Source organism: Aythya ferina, assembly GCF_964211825.1.
Source record: "Aythya ferina genome assembly, chromosome: 5".
Taxonomy (NCBI): Eukaryota; Metazoa; Chordata; class Aves; order Anseriformes; family Anatidae; genus Aythya; species Aythya ferina.
In genome coordinates, this window is record NC_140301.1 from 16,389,269 (window position 1) to 16,401,082 (window position 11,814).

Genomic DNA, 11,814 nt, shown 5'->3' on the forward strand with positions numbered 1-11,814 from the left:
TCATTAGGTGAATGCAACAGAGCTGCTGCTTTTGAGTTACAAAGTAAGGCTGACAAACAGCGCTAAAGAGGAATTAAGAATTACACAGCTAAATTGTGCATTATCATGTAAATGGCAAGGGAGCGTCACATGGGGTTCTGGGCATTGTTCGGAGAGATAAATGCACCAAACTATAAAAACGAGTTCAATAGAGAGCCCTGTCAGTTAAGCACTTGAATGAAGCGAGTCCTGGAGGCTGCTGTAGCATTTTAAGATAAATACACATATGCACAGGTTGCAACATCTAATACAGCTAACTAGCGGGTAAGTTAAAGCTGTTTGTAAAACCCTTGTCCTACTTGAACAAGCAAACCAACCAACCCACAACACGCACACCAAAGGAAAACACGGCAACGGCCAAAGAAACTCGTCTTGGTGTGAAGTTTAATCTAAATAAATGAATATTAACAGCCCGAGGACCCCCACCAGCACAGATGAAGGCGCTGCTCTCGCTGAGGTCCGGGGAGGCCGGTGCTCGCTGCGGGAAGGCAGCAGCCACCACCTCACATCCCCCCGGCGCGCTGCTGCCTCAGCACCAGGGGTTACGCTGCTGCTCCGTTACAGAGGGATGGGCACCGGCATCTGGGGCGCAAAGAGGATTAGCTTGTCCTTTGTCCCGATTCCGGCTGTGTTTTGAGCCGAACAATTGCCTCTTCTGTGGATTCCGGCACATAAGGAAAACTCAACAAGAGATGCAGATGCTTTGTTTTGTCCACCCGCTGGTGCCGCTTTGCTGTACCTTGAACAAAACTTTTGTAGAAAAAAACAACCCACACACCTCTTTTAGGAAGACTGAAGAGCTCTCCTGTTCTTCACTTTGGCCTCAGCCCCAGTTGCAAAGATAGACAAAATGGAAACAGAGGGCGGAGAACCAGTGCAAATGCCTCCCAAAAGCACCTGGCAGCTCCGGGGAAGCTTTGGGTACCTGCTGTCAGTCCAGTGACACTTGAAGCAAGCCATGGTATGAGGCTGGGACACAGCCGGGGCACCCAAAGGGGCTGCCAGCCCCTAAGCCCACACCACCTACATCAGTTTTCTGAAACCAGCTGGTGCTAGTAAAAGCAGATCTTTTCAGGCTTGGAAAAAAATACAACCAGCAACCAAACCCCACGAACAAAAACCACCAGGCAAGTCTGTTTAGCTGAAGCTCGGTGCAGGAAGCAGCTGGGAGGCAGCGGGCCGTGTCACTCAGTGGGGCCGGCGGAGGTGCGCGCTTCCCTTTCCAGGCTCGGGCACACAGTTGGGACAAAGGAGGCGAAACATCGGGCACGCTTTACCGAAACATCAGTTTCTTTAGTATGTTACAAGAAAGGCTTATGAACATTTATAATGTACATAAAAGGCAGACTTTGTAAAATAAAAAGTTCCTTTTTTTTTTTTTTATAAAAAATTAAAAAGTCAAAGTAAAGTGCATGGGACAGTTTCGTTCTCCGCTTTCACTATCACATCCAAGTCTTGGCACACAGCGATGCGTCTGGAGCCTGGGAGAGCCTCTTCCGTCCCCCACGGTCACGTTACGGGTCAAATCAAAGGATGGCGACGATCACGAACACACACCGGGGATCCGAGCAGTCGAACCAGGAGCGCCCACGACACAGACTAACAGCTACCGGGACGGGGGCTTTCTACACGCTTCCTTCTCGGCGGCCACATCCAGCAACCACCCCAGGGGGGTCCCCAGCCTGGCACCCGGCTTCGGGCACCCGGCCTGGGGGGTCAGAGCGCGGCGGCCTGCGCGCGGCAGTGGGCGATGTGGCGGTGCACGAAGTCGACGCGGGCCTGCAGCAGCTCGGCCTGGCGCTCCGAGAGGAAGCCCAGGTGGGCCCAGAGGGGCTCTCGGGCGCGGTACCGGCGGCGCAGCTCGGCGGCGGCGCTGCGGCGGCGGTGCAGCTCGGCCACCCGCCTGGCCGTGCCCTCGCGGAAGACGCAGACGGAGCGCAGCAGCGGCTCGTGGTAGGGGTCCCAGACGGCGAGCAGGCGGTAGCCGTGCACCAACCCGGCCTCGTTGTCCATGAAGACCAGCCCGCCGTCGGGGCCACGCAGCAGGTTGCTGGTGGCGCGCCGCATGACGCGCGGGTCCCACTGCAGGCTGAAGAGGTTGCTGGCCAGCCGGTCGAAGTTGGCCGTCAGGTAGTCGAAGAGGATCAGGTCGCTCCACTGCACCAGCTCCACCAGCTGCGCCGCGGGCAGCCCACCCAGCTCCGCCGCCGACAGCGCCCGCGGCCGCCGCCCGCCGCCCGCCTCGCTGCCCCAGGGCGCGGGGGCCACCACGGCCGTCAGGTTGTCCACCCAGCGGGTCAGGCTGACCACCGCGCCCTCGGCCCACAGCGAGCCGCGCAGCTCCTCCCGCACCGGCTCCCACTGCCGCCCGCGGGGCTCCACCAGCGCCAGCGCCATGGGCGGCAGGCGCTGCTGCATGCCCAGCACGCCGGCCAGGTGGTAGGACAGCGCCTCGCCCTGGATCTGCTCCGGGCTCACCCCGTAGCGCACGCAGGCCCGGCTCCCGTCCGACAGCCTGGCCAGCCGGTTGGAGCTGCGCCCGCAGCCGCCGCGCTCCAGCGACGACACCCGCGCGGCTCGGGCGGCCGCCGGCCACGCCGCCGCCTCCTCGGCCGCGAAGCCCCGCGGCACCCGCGCCTCCAGCTCCCGGCTCCAGAAGATGCCCCGCCGCACCGGCGCCGCCCGCCCGGCCGCCTCCTGCTCCTGCTCCTCCTGCTCCTGCTGCTGCTGCTCCCGGCCCACGGCCAGCAGCGCCCGGAAAGTTTTCTGCCCGCCTTGCCGGGGCTCGCCCCGCTGCGGGCCGGGCGCCGGCGGGGGCAGCGCGCAGAGCCCCAGCAGCGCGCCCAGCGCCAGCAGCCCCAGCGCCGCGCGGCCGCCCCGCTCCATGCCGCCCGCCGCCGCCGCCTCACGCCGGGCCGGGCCGGCGCTGCCCCATGGCGGCGGGGAGCGGAGCCCGGAGCTGCGAGCCCGGCTCCAGCCCCGGTCCTAGCCCCGGTGCCGGCCCGGCGGCAGCCCCGCGCCCTGTGCGCCCAGCCCCGGCTGCGGGGGGCCCCGCGCCGCCCCCGGCACCGCCCCTAAAAGCGGCGACGCGGAGCTGGGGCCGGGCCGGGCCCCCCCGACCGCCCCCCGTGAGGCGCCAGCGCCCCCCGCAGGGCCCGGGGCCCCGCTGCAGCCGCCGCCGAGCGCGGAGAGCAACAGGAGGGGCTCAGCGCTCGGCCTGCTGCTGCCCTTGCCCAGGGGGAGAGCTGGGGCTGAAAAAGCCTCGAGCACGGATGAGGGGCTGCCAGGGAAGCAGCGCTGGTTCTCCCGGGGAAGGGTGGGACTCCTGGAACAAGCTCTGCTGGCAAACACACGGTGTGCAGGGATGCTATGTGCTCGGTGCCGCTGTACGCTACACGAGCATCCCTCGCTACACAGGCATACGCTGCACAAGCAGCCCTCGTGGTGAGGCGTCCCAGCGGCTGAAGGGCAGGGTTGGCTTATTTCCTTGGGAGGCAGGGCTGGAGAAGGCATTGCAGAGCAGGGAGGTGAGCGTTAGGGACCTTGCCCTTCAGGTGCGGGGCAGTTTCTGGAAGTGTTTTACAAATGTGTCTCAGCCTGGAGCAGGAAGCTTTTCTATGGCTTAGGCTCCGCTTCTGGTTTCTCAGAAAAGCTCCCTGCCAGATGGGGCTCCTGAGGTCTTTTCTTGCAATCTGAAGCACCATGTAGGACATGAAGCCGAGCAATTTCCGTATACAGCACAGATCCTATCTCCCCGGTACCCTGCATCTCCCTGTTCTTAATATCTGTGACTCTGCCTTTAATATCAAGGCAATAAATGAGGAAGTGCTTGAGTTCTTGAACCTGGCTCTTGTAAGCGTTCACAAGACTTGTCAGGTGCCTGCTGATGCTCAGCCAGGCAGGGGATTTGTTCTCAGCCCTGCTAAAGGTGAGCTGCCAAGATGGGAGGTGATGGGTGATGCCCTCAGCCCCGTGTTCCCGGGGTGCCCAGTGTGCCCAGGAGTGGGCTCTTGTGACAGAATTGAACCCAAACCACGTGAGCATCCAACGCCAGGCTATGGCCTCACTGCTGGTGGTGTGGGGGACACCCTCAGCTGGTCCAGCCCAGCCAAACCGTGCCATGTCGAGCAGCTGACCGCAGCCTGCAGTCCCTTCTGGGGACGGGCGTCTGTATCCATTGCACAAAGCACATTTTTTCCAGGCCAGGAAGTAAAGAGGCTCAAGGAATGCTTTCAAGTGAAATTGCTGAGGCAATTCAGGGAGATGAAAGGTAATCACCGTGTGAGAGGATAAATAATGCATCGGGTGCATGCCCCTGCTTTCTGATGGGGCATCCTGAGGGGTCAGGTCCTGTCGCCGGCAATTTTCATGCCGTATGCACTGATAGCAAATCTTCTCTCCTCCTGGCTGCCAAAACACGTGAGCGGAGAAAACTGCTCAGTGCTGCTGCCACATCTAGCCCAGGCACCTGCCCTGGTGTAGCGTAACAGAAGAGAGAGGGGAAACCCCAAACCGGTGTCTTTCTGGAAGAGAAGAGCCAACCACTCTGACCACAGACCACAGCCACCCTGCAGACCCATTAAAAATATGCATCATTAGATCGATACTGCCTTTAAGGAGAGACTCTGTCATCTCACTACAAACAGTGCCCCCTTCCCCTCAATGCCCCCTGCAGGCACTGGACAGCCCCGGGATGGGCCCAGCTGAAGGCTGGGATGGACCAGACTTGCCTGGAGAAACGGGGCCAGCCTAAAGGCAGAGTTGCTATTGCTAGAGGAAGTTAAAAAATGCTCATAAAATGTTAAAAAATGCAAAACTACACCCAGGACACATCTTAAACTTTTCAGCAAGTCCTAAAAAGGCGCAGCTTTTGCAGGGCCGGTGGAAGAGCTCTAATTAGCCATGAGGTAACAACCCCAGCTGCACCAGCATAAGGCCAGCGGTGCGGCTCTCTCGAAGCAGTGCAGGGAACAGGGCTGGCTTAAATAGTGAGATGTTTTCCAGGCCCCTGATAACCTCTCTCACTGCGCTGTCTGCAGGGGCAGCAGGAGCCCCTCCAAGGACAGAGGAGCCCCTCTGGCTGCCAGGAGCACAGGGGAAGGCACAGAAGAAAGCAATGTATGGATTCCCTGGACCTTTGCTTTAATTCCCCCGGCCTTTCCCCTCCAAGCAGGGACCCTCTGTCCCCATGCGAGGCCAGGTGGTGGGCAGCAGGGAGTGGTGTACCTGTCTCCCCAGGTATGGGCCCATCTCTGGTGCCGGTGTGCTCCTCTCCTCCCTGTGGGGGCCCTTCCTGCCCCGCTTTCTCCAGCATTTTTTGTCCAGTTTCGAGTGACTCGGGTGATGGGATTTCCACCTTGCAGACGTCTCCGCTGGCAGCCTTGCCTGCGGCTGCGATTCCTATTGTAATACTTTTCTACGCATTCCAGCTGTTAAGTTATTGACCGGCGCTCTCAGTCTTCGCTGCAGAAAATAAACAGGGTCTGCTGTGGCCACCCTAAATTGAGGCTCACTGCATTTATCACCTTGGGTCTCACAGCCGCAGGGATCTCTGCGTGGTCAATCCTGCAGTGGTGACATCTCTGTATGGAGCCCTCCTGCTGGGGGGTGAGAGGCAGGAAAAAGAAGCCCCCCACACCTGAGCCTCAAAGCTGTCCCCATTTCGAAGGCCCCAGCTCATGATTCCTCTGTGACCGGGGCTGGTGACATTGAGAAGTTTCCCTGCTGTGCACTCTACATCTTAATGTGACCCATTTAAATTTCTAAGCCTTATTAAACACGGCATTAACATTCAATAAATGTCTCATTGATTACGTATTTACTTATCTGGTATTTAACTAGCATTCTCTTAAGGACTGAATAAAGAGAAGGACGGAAGAGAGCTGCTGCGTGGGATTTAAATGGCAGTGGGCAAGTACCCTTCAGAGGTTAAGGACTGCAGGCAGGAGCCAACTCTACCCAATATCTAAGCGCCATTTTTTATTCAATAGGCTTTATTAAAAATGCCATAACACTTTTTTACATCCAAATGTGTCTCAGCTCCTCCAGGAGCCTCAGGCTGGCGCAGGCTGAGGCGCGAGCAGTGGACGAAGCACCTACCACATGCGGCACAACGCGTGGCTTTCGTCAGGAGCAATGAAACAGAAAAGCACGGGAGCAAGTCTCTTACCCAGCCTTTCTTGCACCCAGCAGTTTGCCAGACAGGTGGTGCCAGGGCTGGTTTCTACGGCTGGCCCTGCTGCGTTTCCCTGCCACACGAAGGGAGCCACGCAGCGTGCCCGTGCTGCAGTTTCTGCCCTTGCAGAACGGGGTGCTGCAACCATAACTTATCTAGTGACATCTAAAGCAGCCTCTGGGTTCTTCTGGACAGCTGGGAGCAGCTGGGGGGCTCTTGAGGAAGTCAGCACAGCAGAGCTGTGTTATTTCTGTTGTCACTATTCCCTGACATCGCAGTTAACTCCTGATTTGTGTAGCCTTCTCACTGACACCAAATTAAAGAAAGGAAAAAAGCAGAAGGGTTTGGGGAATACATGAGCTTCCCCAATTCCTCCATCCTCCATCCAGCCGTGGTTCATTCAGCCCTCACCTCCGCTCTGCTCCCTCCTGTCGCATTTGAGCTCCCCCAACCTGTGGGTGGAGAGGAAGGGCAGCACGGACCTTACAGAGAGCTCTTCTTCCTCTGGGAAACCGACCAACGCTTTTGTTTTGATTTATCCCAGTTTCCTTGCAAATGACTTTCTGCCTAGCTGTCAAACTTTCTGTAAACACTTTAGCGAGAGTCATGAAACAAATGCCCCAAAGAAGAGAAAAACAAACACAGTCATGAGTTACTGAAGTCAGCTCTCTCTTCCTCCTGCTCTTTGTTAGCCATTGCGGGAGCTGACTTTCCACTGAGTCACAAAAAAAACAAACAAACAAACAAACAAAAAAAAAACAGAGCAAGGAGATAATAGGAGTCAGCACCAATGAGCAAAAGCATCATGGAGAAAATAACACCTGCTCATTTTTTCAAGCTTTGCAGTGGGTGTGAGCAGACCCTTCCTGGACTCAGGCTGTCCTAGGGCTGAGCAGAGAGCAGCCAGCAGACCAAGCCCCCTGTAGCACCATCCTCTTTCCAGGAGCTGCAGCACTCCAGGTCCTCAGGAGACCCCATGAGGTCTTTGGGATCTTCCCGTCTCCTGCTGCCAAAGCCAAGGAAGGCGCAATACTTGCTAGGTGGGAGGGTGATGTTCAGGCTGTGCAGAGACAGGCTCAGATGGGCTGTCTTGTGAATTCTGCTCAGGAAGCAAAATAATATTTAATGTGCAACACCCATCCTAGCGGCTTGATTATGTTCAAATGTCAAGGTTGAGTCTAAGAGTTTCTACTCCGGGTCAAATGCTCTGGAGTGGATGGAAGTGGTTAAAATGTCGTCAATGTACAGCCAGGAATCACCAGTTAAATCCAAGCTGTTCCAATATCTATTGTTTTTAGTAGAGCTCAATGGTCACGGTGCCAGCATAGAAGCAAAGAGCTCAGCTCCCTCACGACTAGCCCATGTCAGCCTTCTTCCCTCCCCAGATGAAATCAGGTCAAGGGTGCAAAGGCAGATGAAACGTTTCATGCACGTGGCGCTGAGTTAAAAGGAGCCCCAGAAACAAGGAGGTGAGGTTCCTTTACATCGGGGCAGAACAGGGGCTGCGGGGTCGTGTGTGTGGTGTGTAGGGAAGCCCAAACCTTGCAATCAAAGCCGGACCCCGTGGTGGGAGCTCTGCAGGTCGGGATGTCAGCTCTGACACGGGACAGCGACTGCCTCCCTTGCACACACGCGCTGCGTCCAGAAGCCACGGGGAGCCGGGAGCCAGCTGGGACATTTCCTGGAGCTCAGAGCCCCTCACACCCCCTCTTCTTGGACCGGGCCGGCCGTGCTGACAGGGGTGTAATTGGCAAAAGCATGACATCACCCGGGGTCTGCGACTTTAAAATAAAACAACAGCAGATGAAATCAATCCCTGCTCCAGGAGAGCTGGCTGCTTGCAGCGCTTCCCTTCAGGCAGCAGTGGCAGGATTTTGCTATTAAATGTCCGAGATGTTTCTGTTGGTGAAAACCAGAACATTGAATTGGCCATTAGCACTGCAGGTGAGGGGGCAATTAGCCGGGCAGTGAGGTGGGCTGGTGAGGGGGCAGGAACAGAAACCCTCCGCACCCTGGGGCTGACAGAAGGGAGCTCAGGGAAGAGAAGGGCACCCTGCATTGCCCCCACCCTGCATTGCCCCCACCCCACATCACCTGCGGGGCAGCAGCAGAGCCCTGCACCAAGAGGAAATGTGAGGCAGGGATCTCCCACATGCATCTTCCACACGTGGTTGTATGTCTCTAATCTTTGTGAAATTATGCATCACGGATCCTTATTTAGGACCTTCTTTAGGATCCTCTAAAATCCACCCTAGGATTTTGCATGCGGCTTAAGTTTTTCCCAAGTTGTGATTTGATTTTCACAACCACAGTTCTGCTGCGCAGAGCCAGACGGCACTGCTTGAACACGCATCTTGATTTTCCAAATACTCTTATATCCCCATGGTATTTACCACGGGCTCTAATTTGACTTGCCTGGAAATGGGCAGGTTCACTAGCTGCCGGGGAGCCTGGGGCAGGATGAGATCCAGATCTCCTTGCTTAGCGCTCACTCTCCTCTAGTTACTTGATGTACTCCGTGTTGGCCAGCTGAGCAGGCTTCATTACAGATCCTGGCAAAGCTGGAGAGATGCAATGCTGTGGGCCATTCAGGTAATAAAAATCCCGGCTGGGAATCTGTTGGGAAGGTCAGGGACTGTGTCGATCTTTTGTATGGCTGCCCTACACATGCACCTGTAACCCTTCCCCTGCTTTGGGCTGCGTCAGGACTTATCAGCCGCTGTTGAAGAGTTTCCATGGGGAAGCCAGGGCACTTGGCTGGGCTTTTTCAGAGCTGTGGCTCTTTGCTGCTGCTGCAGCGAGTTTCTGCACGGTCACACAGAGCCCTGGCAGCGGGGCCCGGGGATGCTGGCTCGCTGGGAACAGTATGGCTCATCAACCTTTTCTGCCTCCCTTGCCATGATTTATTCAGCTCCCTCAATCTTGCTGCCATCAGCCCTCTTTTCTCCTGGGCTTTCAGGAAAGTTCAGATATGAGACCTTCACCCTGAGGATTTTATCAGTTTCCCCTTTGCCAGAAAATTTTTTTCCTTTCATGTGCAAAGTGAAAAGAAAAAGAAAGAAAAAAGAAAAAAAAAAGGATTCTAGCACTAGTGGTAATAAAAATAAATCATGGTAGTAGGGCCGACAAGCTCTTTATTGAAATTCCTTTCTTTCAAGGGTTTTGCCTGTGCAGCAACATGGCCCACGAGTATAAGACAGGAAGTATTCATCCAAAACCGCAAGAAAACACAAGTGGGTAGGAACCAGGAAAAGCATTCGAATTTGGCACCACGCTTCCCATTTGAGTCTCATGAAAAGCCCTTGGATTTGTTTCTCCTTGAGGTCCACAAGGCTCACAAACAGAACTGGAATGAAAAAAGTGTTCAGAATTTCACACAAAATAGGATGTTATAAAAAAAGCACTGTAGAAAGTGTTCTGTTTTATGTCACAGTATTACTTCAAACTTGATTTCCCCCCACTTTTTAAATTATTTGCATTTCTTATGTAATTTCCTGATCCGTTACTGGTATGCACGGCTGCATCTGATGGACTACAATGACATAATACAGTAGCTGAAATGCTTTATTATTGGAATGTAATTTAATAGAACACATAATGTTAATAATTAGCGGTAGCTGTTACTCGGAGCCAGTTAAAGCTTCACGCCGTATTCCCCAGAGCATTTTATCTTATTCTTCCAATCTGTGCTGCAATGTGACAGATTGACACTTTGCGCAGCATAAATAATGTGTGTGCCAGGGTGAGTCAATAGCAATGATTTGCACGAAGCAGTGCTAACAATGCTGTAAGAAATAGCTTAATATTAGTGGTACTTTGTGCTTAGCTCATATTTTCCATCCCTGTATCAGCAGACACTTTACTACGGCAATTAAATATCCATTCATTACTTCTGTGTTCCGGATAGGCGAGCAGAAGCTCTGGCCAGCGTGGTGATTTCAGGGCAGCGTTAATGTCTGAGTGCAAGGAGCAGACTTCACTCAGTTTTATTCTTTTGTCTCAGAGTCACTGCACTCAAGCACAGGATATCTTCTCTCAGCTGCAGCTCAGCCCAGGACCTCACAGTGGGTCAGCACTGCTGGTGGGGCTGGTGGCCTCGGCCCTCTCAGGCAGGTGCAACCCAGAGGCAAGTGTCCTTCATGCCAAAAAAAATCAGGATTTGCTACTGTGCTGGAAGATTGGGAAGGCCCATTCCTCTTCCTGGCCTGGGGAGGACAGATTGACTCGGAGGAAGGAGATGAGATGCGCAGAGGTCTGCTTGCTCCCTCCTCTCCTCTCCCACTCCCCCAGAGCTGTGCTGCTATTCCTAGACACAGGGACCTAGATCCGAGCCACAGGCATTTACATGGCCTGATACTTTTATAGCAACAAGAATTAGTTTCCTCTTAGCCAAAAAGTGGCTGGAATCCCAGGTCTGGAGCTGTGCTGATGGGGTAATGTCTGGAAAAAAAAAAAAAAAAAGGAAATCTCCAACATGGAAACACTAAATGCTATGGCAACGAGAGGAGCAACAAACAGGGCTTAAAGACACAGGCTCAGCATTAGCTTAAGCATTGGGAATTAGATGGAAATATCAGTAGCTTGTAATGCTGTGTCTTATCTGGGATGAGGAGGTGGGATCGTATGCCCTTAAACACCGGGGTATAGGCGCTCGAGGTAGACAGACAGGCAGCATCCTGCTGCAGGCTGCTGGCTTTCATCAGACTCCCTTCTGGCCGTCCAGCTGACACTACATGTGGAAACTGAGCTCTTCTCGCATTATCCCTTCCGACTGCGCCTTCTTCTTTCCAGTCATGTGCTGTAAATACAAAGCGGAGAGCATATCTGCGTAATTTGTTAATCCACTGACAGGAGTTGGCCGAGCCGCCGCTGCCAAGCCGTCCGCTCTTGAGTCACGGAGAGATTCCTCCCGTCCCCGAAGAGCAGAGATTTTTCTCCGGTGATATCTGACTGGCTCTGTGCTGCTTGACAGCTCCCTGTTGAAAATGATGTATGTGTTCAGGATACGCTGGGTCTTGGCCCAGTTTATGCTGGCCCGGGCGCCAACACTTCACAGGTCTCCCTTCAACCCCTGAGTCCCTGGCAAACAGATAATTTCCATATGTAAACCTTCTGACTTCCTTCCAGAGTGGCCCAGAGGAGGCTTTTTTTGTGGCTTTTATTCCCTCTGTGGATCTCAGCCTCTAGCCACCATGGCACAGCAGTTTCCAGCAAACATCTGGAGAGGAGAGATAGGTAACGTGGTCTGAAAGCGCTCAGCTGAAGGCAGGGGCTGCTAAAGGCAGGACACCGGCTGCAGCTCAGCAGATCTGAATTTAACATGTGTGCCCCTCTGCCTCAAACTTCCTTTGAGATCTTTCACGTGTCACCCCCTTTCCCCACACCTCTGAGCTCTGAAGGGTCTGCGTTAGAGAGACCGTAACCCATTTGGGCATGGCCTCTCATTATCTGTCGTGACGAGGCTTCAGCACAAGCTGAGGCCTGGCAAGGGTACTTCCACGAAGCCCCGGGGTCAGCCTGTTGGGAAATGTACCGAGAGGATGTTCCCTCGTGAAGCTCAGCGCCTGGGCTTCCGGGCCCTGGAACTGCTGCTTCCTCGT

At 54.8% G+C, this 11,814-nt stretch overlaps 1 protein-coding gene across 1 annotated transcript; it reads right to left on the reverse strand.

The window, feature by feature from the left end:
• Positions 1–406: 406 nt before the first annotated feature.
• On the reverse strand, positions 407–3,063 carry FJX1 (four-jointed box kinase 1). The gene has a single exon (XM_084521315.1). The coding sequence runs from the start codon at positions 2,923–2,925 to the stop codon at positions 1,756–1,758; it is 1,170 nt and encodes a 389-aa protein (XP_084377441.1). The 5' UTR covers positions 2,926–3,063; the 3' UTR covers positions 407–1,755.
• Positions 3,064–11,814: the final 8,751 nt, after the last annotated feature.